Here is a 13,959-nt window from a genome sequence, read left to right on the forward strand (position 1 = left end):
AAGGATTCATTAATTCAGGTGAATTTTAAGAGTTACATTCAGCAGTGCCATAATGGTTTATAATGGAAATCTGTGGACTTTTGATGGATCTTGGTGTGATTTGACTTTCAGGAAAAAGAACATGTTAATGGAAGCAAGTTTAAAAGCTGGGCAGAACATCTGGAACTTGAAAAGATTTGCAATTAACAGAATAAAACAAAAATACTAATCCTGCTCCCAACCCCACTGTACACAAAACTGCTGCAGTAAATTGCTCTGATCACGAGTAGAAACTGAAAGAAAACTATTTATACTTTATTCCAGCTGAAGGACATGAACTGTTTCAAAAATGAGACACGGGAATGGAGTTTCTTTGCTTGCAAGTTAATTGAGTCTTTTTTGCTATGAACAATGACATTAGGAGAGGATTCAATGCTATTCTGGTTTCGGGATTGGGAAATAAAAATATTAATGCAATTTAGTCTCATGATTATTAAGTGGCCTGGAACTCAGGAATCATGAAATAAGTTACAAGAATTTCTGTCTAACTCATTAATTAAGTCTCATTTAAAAACAATCAGGCCAACAATTTGGTTTATGTTCAGTTAAAAAGTTTTGTGGCCAGAGAAAAGAGAAGAGTACTTTCAGTAATTAATGATAACCTTGACTGTGTGTTCCTCCAAGCATGACCAAAAGATTTCTGGCAGACTACACAGATAAACCCCACTAAAACTCAAGGCTCAGAGACAGTTTTCATGAATTACATTAAACTTTTAGGACATACCTCCCAGTTTCATGAGAGAGAAAAATCAACTCTCACTTTTGACAGATTCCTTTAAAAGTCCTCTGTACATGTCTTTTATTGACTAGTGAAATACAGTGTAAAAGTCAACATCAGCAGAGTTGTTTTTTACTCACTGCCAGCACCATGACCTTTATTGAAAACTGAAGCATTGCCTGTTTAATCTGCATCTGAAAAGACAAGTGCCTAAAAAATGCAATTTAAAATAGTATTTATACCTTCATTAGCTCAGCCTAATTTCCCTTTCCATAATAAAATTCACCCTTAACTATCACTAGCAGAGCCCAAACACTAATCTGAAGGAGTTGTTTAGAAAACCTTCTGTTCCAGTTCCCCCTTCTTGTTTCTTTGAAGCCCAAACTACCCGTGGCACACGGAATCATAGACTGGTTTGGGCTGGAAGGAATCTTAAAGATCATGAAGCTGGGGTTTTTTTTGCTTTTATTTCTATCTTCCCTTAAACACAAAGGAAAAAAAAATGAGTTCTGAGATTTGGTTCTCTTCTCACACTTGCTGCCTGCCAAGATGCCTGATTTTACAGCCTGAGGGATGGCTCATGTTTCTCCATGGCATGACTCAGGGATTCATTCTCCACTGCATCACCTGCTATTCATTTGCCTGCTTACCTGTGGACAGGTATCAAAAAATTCAGGACTTTATTTGGGTTAGATGTATTCTCATCATGAGCAGTATCTGAAAACTCTTCTGTCAATACCTGTGTTTCCTTTCTCCTCCCTCTCAGTCTTTTCACCACTGATAATCCTTTAGCCACTCTTTTATCTTGGTCTATCAGAGTGGTTTTTTAACCAGGTTTGGACATGAAACCAGTTTCTTTTGACCTTTTCCCCTTGCTTCTCAGTTTAAAGCCATAAAAGCCTGGATGTCAGAAGGCAATTTTCCCAGATAGGCAGATGGAATCCAACTTTGAACATGCTCCCTTTTAGTAAACACATCCCACTGGCTACATATTCCCAAGCCTGCCTTTAGCACTGATTTTGAGTCATCTGCTGATCATCATTCCATCATACAACCAATCTCCCTCTGTGCTGACTAGAAAAAAATTAGGAAAATCTCTAAAAAGAGACACAATTAACTAAAAAATGCTGGCATTCCTAAGCTAGAGATGCCTTGCAAAATTTAACTGGGATGAAAGTTTGGTGCAATTCCCTGTAAAACAGTCAAAGTCACTGCTTTATTGATGGCAACCAAAGGTTGCCTCACAACCCTGCAGAGGTTGTCTTGGAAGACCTGATTATTTAAACTTATTTTTAATATAGTATATTAAATTTTGGTGGGGAAAAAAAAATACTGAGGCTGGGTTGTTTCTTGTGCTTTAAAAAGCTCTGGGTTCCTGCTGAAGTCGTCGCTGGTGAATCATCTCTTTGGCAGGATGCTCATCCAGGCTGTGCCCAAGACACACAGGAGAGGATACTGAAGCACTGCAGTGATTGCACAACCCTTCTGAGCAGAATGTTTTCTAATTATGAAATGACCCTACAAGTGAAAAACACATTTTTTTTGTTTCAAGCACAAAGCACAACAACTGTCTCTTGAAAGAAGGGGAAGGGCCACCAGCAGGCAAAGAGGAATTGATGGAGCCTGAGCTTGCAATAGATGAAGAGCTGAAAGCAGGGGAGTGTAAAGTAGCTCTGGCAGTTCTGGAACACTGAACCTAAACTAGGTTTCTTTAAAATCAATGGAGACACGTGCTAAATGCAGGAGTTACTGGACTATCCCATGATGCCTGTGCTCAGAAGAACAATGTCCTTAAAAGCTCATTCATTCCACATTTCCTACAGTGTCACTCCACTAATTTCAACAAAGCCATTTTCCACCAGCAATCACCTCTCCCCACTTTATGCTAATGCAGATCTGACTGGCTGCCTTTCAGGAGCTCTGTTTCTAGGAAGGAGTGAAACACTTCTCTTTCCTTAGGCATCCTTTGGAACCTAATTCATATCTGACAAACGAGACAAGAAATCAATTGTGTGCAGTGCACGCTGGATAACGACCCACAGAGGTCCCAAAATAGCCCTGCTCACTCCAGGAGAGGTGCTCAGTGTTCACTGTGAGAGTGTTTGGCACCGGCACATCTGGCCCAGTGCCACCGAAAACATGGCTCTGGAAAACAGGGGGACCAAGCGGGATGAATGTGTGCACTCAGGTGCTTTCTGAGCACAGCCACAAACAAATGAGGATTTATCCTGACCTTGCCATCATATTTAGGCAAACACAGAGGGATACTGAAAGGTGGGACTCCCCACAACCACAAGGACTGCCCGTTGTGCCCGCGCCACTCCCGCATCCGCGCCCTGAGGAGATTTCGGGGTCAAGAGAGCAGCCGGGATCCCTCAGCATTCCAGGGGCTCCCTTACCTCTGCCTTGGCATGCGGATCAGGGGCTGCTTGTGGCACCTCTTGCTGAGGCCAAAGAGCTTGTGCACCGTCCTCTGGGCCTTGAGGAACAGCTGCCTCATGCTGCTCTCCAGCTGCTCGTAGCGCCGCTGGAAGTTGGAATCCATCGTCCACAAGTGCATGACAGCGGAGGTGTTCAGGAAGTAGTTCATGGGCAGCCTCTTCATGAACAACTTGAATTCATCTGAAAGAAACAATTAATGGCCTTTAATGACGTGTCGTGGTTATTCTTGCAGCGGAAATTAATGTCTGCTTTGGTTTTTCCTGAGCTAATTTTTATAAATCTGATCTTCTGAAATTTTAACTTTTTCGAAGCTGAAGGGTGACTGCACTTTTGTTGGTGATATTAGAATGAAGCCATTCCAATATCTAATATTCATGTCATTTTTAACCTGATATCATTTTAACCTGATATTAAAGCAAATACAAGCACTTATTTCTAAACCTGGACAATATGAAGATGAAGTAAGAAATAGAGATTCTTACCTTCAAATCTAGGATCTGAAAGTAAATGCCCATTTAATGATTGATGTATATTGACTTATTTGAAGATCAGAAACTGTTTTAAAAGAAGTGTATTCCAATACTTAGGAAATGCAAATAAATGTGATTTTACAGGCCATTTCTCTTATATACATGTTATTTCACCTGAGACAAGCCATTAAATCAGACTTTCAAAAGCATTTACAATTAAAATGGAGCCTTTCAAAGGATTTTATGATACTTCAGAATTTTATGACACTTCAAGAATGTCCCCATAACTTCTTTTTGACTCCAAAGTGGTGAAAAGGAGCTCTTCAGTCGCAAGGTCACTGGTACTGGGAACCTGCTCTGCTTTATGATTTGTTCTGGTAGTTCAGTTCACATAAGACACGTAGAGAGAACCTTATTAACAGAAGTTTATTAATCAGTGAGTCTGTTTTCATAAGTAGGATAATTTGCAAGTTGATTTATAACTTCTGAACCCAAATAAATGTTCATTAAAAGGGCTCTAATTACCGGGGGGGAAATCTGAGAACAAGTAGCACACTCGAATGCACGTTTATCCCTTTTCCTCCTTGTTTCCATGGATTAGCCCATTTCCCTCCTGCCTCCTGCTCTCCTCCCACCCTTCACAATCCATTTTTTTCTTTCAGCTTGTTCCTGCAGCAAAGTCACTCATCCCACAGCTTGGCTTTCACCCTGCCAGATGCTCCTTTTGGGTAGTCTGCACTTCAGCAGACTGTGACAAAAAGTGATCCAAGTGCCTGAAGTAGCCTCCCTCTTAAAACTAAAATAATCATAATATTTAACATTGCTGCAATTTTAGGATGCTCGTGGGAGAGGGTTGAGTGGGGAAAACGTCTGCTCACATCAAAGAACACTCCCTTACCATCATTGCTCATAAGTCTTTTGGTTTTACTTCAGCTTTTTTAACATGTTTACACAAAGCAGGCAAAAATACTTCCTTTTTTTTTAGTGGTGGAGAAGAAACATCTTTTGTAAATAAGCTGTAAAGGCCCTTGACCACGTCCTGAGGGACACGGGGCACGGATGGAACAGAACAGTCCCACTTTTGCTTTTTCCGTTCCTTAATTTTGTCTAAATTGGTTTTAATCCTTCTTGGTCCAACAAGAATATCTGTTCCTGGCAACTTAACACTTGGAAAATCTACATTACCAGACAAGTATCTCTGTGAATCTTAGTACAGTTTTGGGAAAACTGGTTGCCTGTTTTCTCCTTCCCGGGTGACAATCATGCCTTTCACAGAATTATAGAATAGTTTGGGTTAGAAGGGACCTTTAGGGTCATAAGCAGAGACACCTTCCATTAGATCAGGCTGTTTAGAGCCCCAATCAACCTGACCAGTCTCTGTCTCCTCCCACTCCCCTTCCAGTCCTCAATTGCCCTCAGGGTTTGCACAGAAGATATGAGAGAGGGTTATATCTGGCTTGTCTGAAGCAACCACAGTCACGTTGCCTTGGTAAAGCCTTCCAAGGTTAAAGATTTAATAATTTTTAAAAACTGGTATTTAAAAAAAAAAAAAAATAATAGCAAATAAAGTTAACTGAACAGACACAAAGTATGTCCTTTGGTTAAGTACAGATCTGCAGTTTGTAAAAATCAGACAGGTTCTACTAAACTGAGAGGAGTAGGGGTGTGTATATATATGTGCTCTGACACCTTGGGAGGATTAGGTCCCAAAGCCACTCTCCTGACTACCTGTTTTAATCACTAACTTCTCATTTCCCTTCTGCCCCTCTGAGACACTGGGCTATCTACTTAAAATGAGCTCCACGAAGCCCAAACAAACCCAGCTCCCTGAAGAGACAACAGGCTCAGAAGATGCCTTTTCAGCTCTCATGTTGCTGTAATCACTTATTTAAGGAACACTGTCACTTTGCTGTCCCCTGCACTGAGCTCTACAGCCAACAACTCATCGGGTGCAGTGTTCAGGAGCGATAAGGAGGGTTTACACTCTTCCACTTGCACTGCAACAGCACTGCCAATAAGAAAATGTTTCTTTTTCTCCCTGTAATAAACATCATCTTTGGCTACCCTTGTGCCCTCTCTGATCTTGTTAATGAGCTCTGTAGTGCAGGTAAAGGAGAGGCAGAGATAAAAGGAGCACTGTTACAGAGTGCCTGCTGCATGCAAAAAAAAAAAAAAAGGAAGATAATGTGCCCGTATCTTAAACAGACACATTTCATGATCTGTGAAACTACAACATGAACTCCTAACACTGAGAGATGATTAAACTATTACACTCTAATCAACACACTGTGCCAGCCATTCCTGAGGATTAACAGCCAGTATTACAATCCTGGGGGCCGTAGGAAGGGATACTTCTAAAACACAAAATCATGGAACACCCTGAGCTGAAGGGACCCACAGGGATAACTGAGTGCCACTCCTGGCCCTGCACAGGACACTCAAGAATCCCACCCTGACACCTGATACCAGGAGCAATCTGATTCCTGCACCTGCTCTTTCGTTGTCAATTTTATATATTCTTAACTGATTGCAAACAAGGTAAAAATGGCTGGTCAAACAAGTGCATTTTCTGACTGTTTGTGTCTGTTTTTCACGCCCCTCTTTCTGCCAGGTATGAAATCTTCCTCGTATGAACAACGTCTGGAGTTTGAAATGGCATCCCATAGTTCAGGGGGAAAGAATAAATAAGAAATATCATAATGGGACCAAAGAGTGCTGCTAAAATCAGAAGGGTATCAGACATATTTAGGCTGTGATAAATACCCAGAGCTGCAGGGATGTAACTCACTGTTATTTGGTACCAGAGCAGGCTCAGTGCTCAATGCAGTGATTAATATTCTGCACATGGAGCTGGCAAAGGCCACAAAAACACAGGAAGCCTCATCAAGGGGGTTGATAGTGCTCTACTACATGGAAAAAAAGGTGCCTGCTCTGTGTTGGAAGAGAACCAAGAGAATCTCCTGATTTCTCTGCAGGGAATATTTTGCATACCCCTGGTATTTTACCCCAAGGACTATCCCACCTGCAAGACCACGCACACTTCTAGTTTTGTTCCAGCTGAGGTTGGGTGGTTTGTAGAACTTTTCCAGGCTACCAAATGTCTATTTTTTTTCTTCTTTTTTTTTTTTTTCCTGTTGGCTCCTATTCTGGCTGAAATTAATGATGACATATGTGCACATGTGAAAAAAAAAAAAAGGAGGGGAAAATCTAGATGTGATTTAGGAGAACGTAAAGCAAAACACAGTTTGAAAATAATCTGCATTTGCTTGATATGTTAGGAAAGAAATTGTTTCACTGCAGAGTAAACTGAGAGAAATGTCAGCCACCTTCTCTCAGTCTCCAGAAATGACAGTTTCTGGGAAGGTGACATTCCATCAAGTTTTATTCTGCTGTTTAATTTAATGTCATATTCTGATGAGCCTTTTTGCCTAAAGTGAAATAGTTTAATCTTATGGAGACAAAATCTTTAACATTGGGAATTACAACATAGTTTTCAGTAAATATATAACCCTGTCTGATAGTGGATTACATCACCTTCCCAAAATTAATTTTATTTTTTTTAAAAGAATATTCCAAAATTTGGACAATAACTGAAAAAGTTTAAGAATCCCTTGTTGACTGAAACATACTATTCACAACAGGCTTATATAGTCTATGTATTTTCTAAAATTTATAAGAATTTGGACTTTAGTGGGTTCTTCCATTTAGCAAAGTTCAGTAAAAGTATGTCTCTAGGAGAAAACCACTTTTCACATCATATTGTGCTGTCAAAATCCACCATTGGACAGCAATTGTAATGGGCTGCTTTGTAATTTCTCTAAATGATGCTTAAACCAAACATTTTTCTCCCTTAAAAATCTGTACATCTGTCATTTGTGCATAAATCCTCTGGTTTTAATGGAGTTCTTCCACTTGCTCTAAAGGTGTAAAATTCTGCCCCCACAGTCTAGAAGGGCTGTAACACCTCATGGAAAAACTGTTTTGCTTTGTCTCTAACAAAGTGTCACAGGAGGATTAAGGCCAATGGACAAAAATCGACTTTAACAAGGGAGGGTGTGATACTTTGTTGAACAAAGATGATGTTTTGGTAAAATGACTGTGCTTTGTACAGTTTCAAACTCAGCTGAGGTGGATTCACGTTCTCCAGAGCATTTCATCTTTTCCCACTCTCCTGATGAGAATCACTTGCAAATGACCAAGTGATGTCTCCAAAGCTGCTCCGGCCTTCCTTTGGCACAATTCATTCCAAGCCAAAGCAAACAGACAGGACTGCATAAGGAAAAGCAGCAACAGCCAGGACCAAGAAGAATATTCAGACCAAAAGCTCTCCTTGAGAAGCACTTTGGAAGTGTCTCCAGTAACTCCAGCAGTTTATTTACCCACGGGGAAGGTGATACAGAGGAGCAAAGCAAACCATCCAGCCCTGCTCTGTGTCCATCTCAGGGCTGATTGTCTGCTGAGGCTGTAAATTAGCCTCTATTTAATATAAATACGGGGTGATTTTTCTCACAGGTTAGAAGCTGGAAAGAATTAATTGTCAATTAATCCCATCTCAAAGCTCGGGGAAACTGCTACAGCTCCTCATGTCACCACGAAGGCAAACAACCGTGCAAAGAAAAGAAAAAGAAAAGCCATTTTGTGAAAGGATTTTTAGCATTCCAAAATTGTCTTAAATCTCTGGAGATTTTCTAAAATTCTCCAAATGCATCTAATTCCTCTGAAACCCTCCTAAAGGGAACACTGCAAAGCTTTCCTCTTTTACTTTGCTGTGAATCAGTCAAAATGCTTCATTTTGACAGAACTGAAATTTTTTATGGTTATGTCAACCTTTAATTTCGTGTTATAACATAAGAGTTATGACGTAAAAAAATGACAAAAATGAATAAACATTACAAAATGAAGGTCAAAAGCTTTACTGTATTCTTAAAAAAAACCCAAACCAAAACAAAACAAAAAACCAAACAAAAACAAACACACAAACAAAAAATTTGCAATTCCTGGAAGATTGTTCCTGGTTGTTTGGTTGTTTTTTTTTTTCAGAGCAGCTGCCTTAATATTTTATAATATTCTGGATATAAATCTTTATCTCTGCTACAGTGCAACTGCATTTCCTGTTTAGACTGCAAGCTCTTCAGAGAAGAACCTGGCTCTTATTATATCTTTATAGGGCAGTTAGCACAATAGATCCCAAATTTAATTGTTGCAATTTATTAGAAATAATAACAATAAATTTGCCTGTGGCTCCAGGCAACTGCCCCCTCCTTGGAGCCCTCTGTGGGAGCTGCAATTAGTGTGAGGAGAAAGAATTCTGGGAGGAATGATCTCATAATCCCCCTTTTATCACACCTTTTACTGTCCTGGCTGTGAAAACCTGCAGCTCTCACCGTGTGTGACTGTGGTGTTATCATTCCCTTCCCATAACAAGGCTTTTCAAATTGTAATCAGGGCAATAAATGTGACAGCAAGTCAAATGCCAGTGTCAGCTGTAAATCAAACCACAAAGCTGGTGTCCTGAGAGGATATAAAGCTGTAGGACCTACATTTCCAGGATTGCTGTTCATTAAAGGGCTGCCTCCAAATTGTGTAGGTGTTATTAAAGAGATTTATAAAAGATAGATGTTTTTAAAAACGTCCTTCCATGATTCAAAAGCCTGGGGAGAACAAAGTCCTAAAATGAACATATATTTGTTTTTATGTTGCCGTGAATTTTAGTTCTTCACGATGCATTACTCAATTTGTCAGAGAAGCAGCAGCTGTTTTCCAAGAAATACATGTTGGAAAATAATCCAACTCAAAGAAGCAGAAGACTGCAGCTTGAAACAACTTTCTTTCTTGACAGAAGAGATAGTAAATCTGAATTTTCCTTCCCCTTTCCCCCCTTGTTAAGCTAAATTAGTCAGCTCCCCCAATAATTAAAATGTTGCCTTCTCCAAAGCAAAGGATTTCTACTTTAAACTTTCTGAAGGACACAGGGAAGGAAGGAAATGTATGTATGTTATTTTCCAACCTTAATGATCCTCTGATCCTATGACATATGTTACATGTGCTATATACATACCCACACGTGCATATATATGTATATTACACAGTTAATGCAGGTAATGTCAACCTGTGAGAGGAACAGGAAACCACAAATCCTCCCCTTGCCACCTTTGAAACTCTCCTGGTGCCAAATGGAGATGAAAAAATGGCAGAGTCGAAATTGGTAGTAAAACCAGAATATCATCCTGTGAATTGTGGATTGATTCAGAAGTTCTGCTGGGCAGCAGCAGCAAACAACCTTCCCTGGGCTCCGCTACGAGCTGGAAGGACTCACATTTCCTACAATCAAGTGACTCGCTTCTTATTCTCAATATAAATATGACCTTGACAGCAAGCTGACTTTTCAGAAGCCAAAAGGCCAGACTCCAACAGCTGTCCCTGCAAATCCCAGGATCTGAAGGACGTTCCCTTCATCCTGTCAGGTTTTCTTTTGGGTGTGAATTTGGCTCATCTCTCTTTTAAAAATGTTTCTATCACTACCCTTCAAAGTGATGGTCCTTGGAATTCACACTAAGCTTTCACAAAAAATGTCTCAAAAAATCTATCTATGGGTTACTTTGGATTATTTTTTTTTTTTTGTAAACACTTTGATGATTTCAATATTGTTTCTAAGTAGTCCTGCAGCTGGGATGTTCCAGTGTCTATCATTATCTCTCTACAGAGCTATAAATGCACTCAGTGCATAAGATGTAATTCTTATGGGTAGGCATAGCTTCTGTCAGTCCAAAATTTACCTTCTCTGATCTCCATCACGCTGGGAACTCTGGCAGTTTGCAAACTGGGAAGGGTAAATAAACATGTAATGATTCACAGAAGGATAGATGAGGGAAGAGAATGAGTGAAACTGAAAAGTGTTCTTGGAAAACACATTGAAGTAAATAAGCAGTGTTAAGCTGTTCCAGGAGAAGATTTAAGAAGCTATGAATCAGAACAGACAACACTGCCCTGGAAGAAAAGAGAAGCCACAGAGTGACATCACTCTTAATAAAGCAAGCCCAAAGCTGCCAAGGCAGATTGGAATTCCACCAAGAACGAGGGGGTTTTGTCACTAGCTTTGAAGGGAATTACATTATGTCCTGTACATGGTGGACATAAGTAGAATTATATTAGATCAAGCCTTCTGCTCCTCCTCTTATTACAATGTCACCACAATGTTTGAAGGATCTGGGAGTGCAATGCCACGTAAAACTTTCAGTAAGCTGATTTGCCAGGTGCTGCTTTAGCAGGAGCTGTGTAACGCTTTTACTTTTGGAACAGGGGCAATTGTATTGGCTGTACCCTACTTTTTGGAGTAGGAGAGGCACGACTGAGACACCGACTCTCTGAAGAAATTATGCACATCCCACCTGTTCACTTGATTAAAACAGTGACACCTCCACGGGGGTGGGAGAGCTGGGGAGGGGAGTTTTGGTCACAGAAGGAAGGGCAGCTTGGTGTATCTGCTCATGTTATTGATTAAACTTCCCGACAACCACAGAGGGAAGTTAATTACTGGGAGGCAAATTAACACCCGTGCAAGATAATAGCGAAAACAATAATTATATTAAGAACTCAGGAGGGCTAAGCTTTCTTGGCCTCGAGCCCTGAAGCTGTGAGCACTTGTTTTAAAGCAAACCACGGCTCTCCTGCTCGGGGGCAAACGGTTTGAACCGCATTGATTGAGGTCTTTATTCTCCCTGATTAAAAAAGCACCTTGGGCTGCCAGTGAGTCAGTCCAGGTTGTTCACAAGGAGTCCTTCAATTAAGATTTGGGCGAGACTCGCTTTGCATGGCAATGGGTCTGTTCTGGTCAGCAGAGGGACAGGCTGTGCCACCTGAGTGCCCTGGGCCAGCACCCCCGGGGTGTCCCTGCCACGGAGCTGCCAAGGACCCTCTGAGGGGCACGTTCCCCTGCTCCCCAGTCAATGAACACAAAGCTTCTTAGACAGCAAGGTCAAACTGGCCGAGTTTATAAACTGAAGAAATCCTCCAGCGCTGAGTTTTAATCCCGGGTTTAATTTTTAAGCTCCTTTTACGTGCGTTTTAATCGACTCACAGCAGCTGGAAAAGCAGGAATGTGTCACTGGACTGTGGTAAGAGAGAACTCCTAGTGGGAACTGTCTTCAGTGCAAATGGCAGCATGGGCCTCTGAGTTTACAGCCTGGCTGGGGTGCCAAGCCAAAGCCAGTCATCTTGTGATGTTATTTAAGATTTGAAATCTCAACATGGAGATCAAGAGTCAGTCTGGGCACTTTTCTTCCACTGTAAATGCAATAAAGTTTCTTCTGCTCAGAGTGTACGTATGGTAACACCTCTCTTTAAACTGACATTTCCAAATTGTGCCTGCAGTTACCTTCTGCCCTTTTGCTGCCTTTTAGTCATTTGGAACAGATATAAACGAGACATTTGGTACATTAACTATGTTTTAAAATGTCTGTCCTAGGATGCAGTTGCTCTTTGAGTATTTTTGTGGGTTTTAGGTGGGGGAGTTGCTGGTTATTTTCTCTTCTGGGCTGGAAGAATCACAGAGAACACTGTCAATGCCAAGATAATTTTTAGCTAGTGATTAAATGGCAGCCTGAAATTTTTTAAAGCAACATCACTGTAGTTTATACAGGAGTTATTGAGGGCACTGTTAAGAACATTATTACTGCTGGTAAGAAGGGAGAAGGCTGGAACCCAGGTCAGTGTCTACATGATGGAGTCAATCTGCAAGTTGGCTGCTGGGAAGAATTACCTTTTTACTTGTCAGCCAGGTGACTTTGATTTGAAGATAGTGAGAGGCAATCAAAAGGAATCCCGTGGTGTCCACTTCTGCTAAAACGATTTTAAGAAAGAATTTGTGCCACAGCAAGAGCAGAAATCTGTGCCTTACTGGGCTGGCAAACAAAGTTATACTGGGTTTTTCTGCCTAGAGAGAGGAATTTTTGAGGTTAAACATCACAGGCGAAATGCAGACTGGCTGCAGCTTTTCTGGAGCCCTCCATCAGAAAGAACCCAACACACCATAATCACAGCAGTATTTTAAAATACTTGTCTGATGGAGAGGAGGAGAAAGAAAGCTCCACCTGAGGGGCAATGTTGCATTCCTTAATGCACTGCCAGGAGAGAATTATATGACCCATAATTGATTCCAGAACTTCAGCTGACACTGGCATATGAGAGGATGAAAAAGCCAGTGCCTAACTGATGATGTGGAATTCTTGCCCCCAGGTTTCCTGCATCTTTATGTTGTGATTCATGTTTGACCTTGAAGATATGAATTTGTCTTTAGCTCTGATCACAATGCATTTTGTGCACCAGACATCTAAGATTTCCATCTTCAGCACTGGACAATCTGTTTAAATTTATATACATGGGGGTTTTTTTACTTTAAATTTAGTCTATTTAAATCTAAGTCAAGGATTTAACCTCACATTTTGTTTAACTACCTGGTTTGGGGGGTTTTTTATTTAAGCATAAATACATTTTTAGCAAATTAAGTAAGTCTGGCTGCGGCTGTTATTTTTTGATTGTTACATAAAATGAACAGCAGAAAATGACCCAACAGATGTCTTACTCTGTATTACAGTGTGCTCAGCACCCAAGAGTATCTACATGCACGAAAAGTGACTGTGCAATTCTCTCTTCTGAGAAATACAAAGAGATTTGTGTAGATTTTGAGCTCAAATTTGATCATTGCTATGGGTGGATGTATTGACTGGCTATGTGACTGTTTCTGACTTTGGAACAATCTTAGAATTCCTTGATTAATTTCTCTTGATTAAGGGTCAGATGAACTTCAAGAGTGAGAGAAAACCAATTCTTCACTTTTTCCCAGACCAGCTTTGGGCTCTTGTTGTGCTTGGGTTTACTAAAAAAAAAAATAAATCTGCAGATCTGTGCTTAGTGAAAAGAGCCTTTCTTGTCCAAGGTTGGCATTTTACAACATGGCCATATTTCACATGGGAAAATGTGAGCTGAAGGAGAAGGGAGAGAGTTCGGGAAGTGTATTATCAAAACATGGTGGTTTTCCACATTTTGCAGTTTTGAAGATGGAGATACAAATTCATGACACTATTAAATGGATAATTCTCTAAATCTCACTGCAGACTAGGAAATGCTGGAGATGATCTCTCCTATTACTTTCTGTGGATTTTACATAAAAGTAATTATAGAAGATGCAAATGCTACTTCCCCCCCCCCCAAAAATGGCATGCTTGAACTTGCTCATCTTTAGTATTACTGATATTTAATTCAGTAATAAGCTTATCATCTCCTCTATTAGAA

General features: G+C 40.5%; 1 protein-coding gene across 1 annotated transcript in view; it reads right to left on the bottom strand.

The window, feature by feature from the left end:
• Window positions 1-13,959, bottom strand: part of BRINP3 (BMP/retinoic acid inducible neural specific 3) — a 154,113-nt gene that overhangs the window by 21,276 nt on the left and 118,878 nt on the right. The window contains exon 7 of the mRNA XM_018083851.2: window positions 3,157-3,379. Within this exon, the coding sequence (XP_017939340.1) occupies window positions 3,157-3,379 (223 nt within the window). The remainder of the gene's footprint in view (window positions 1-3,156; window positions 3,380-13,959) is intronic.

The sequence above is a fragment of the Manacus vitellinus genome, unplaced genomic scaffold, assembly GCF_001715985.3.
Source record: "Manacus vitellinus isolate BGI_N305 unplaced genomic scaffold, ASM171598v3 scaffold_68_pilon, whole genome shotgun sequence".
NCBI classification, from domain to species: Eukaryota; Metazoa; Chordata; class Aves; order Passeriformes; family Pipridae; genus Manacus; species Manacus vitellinus.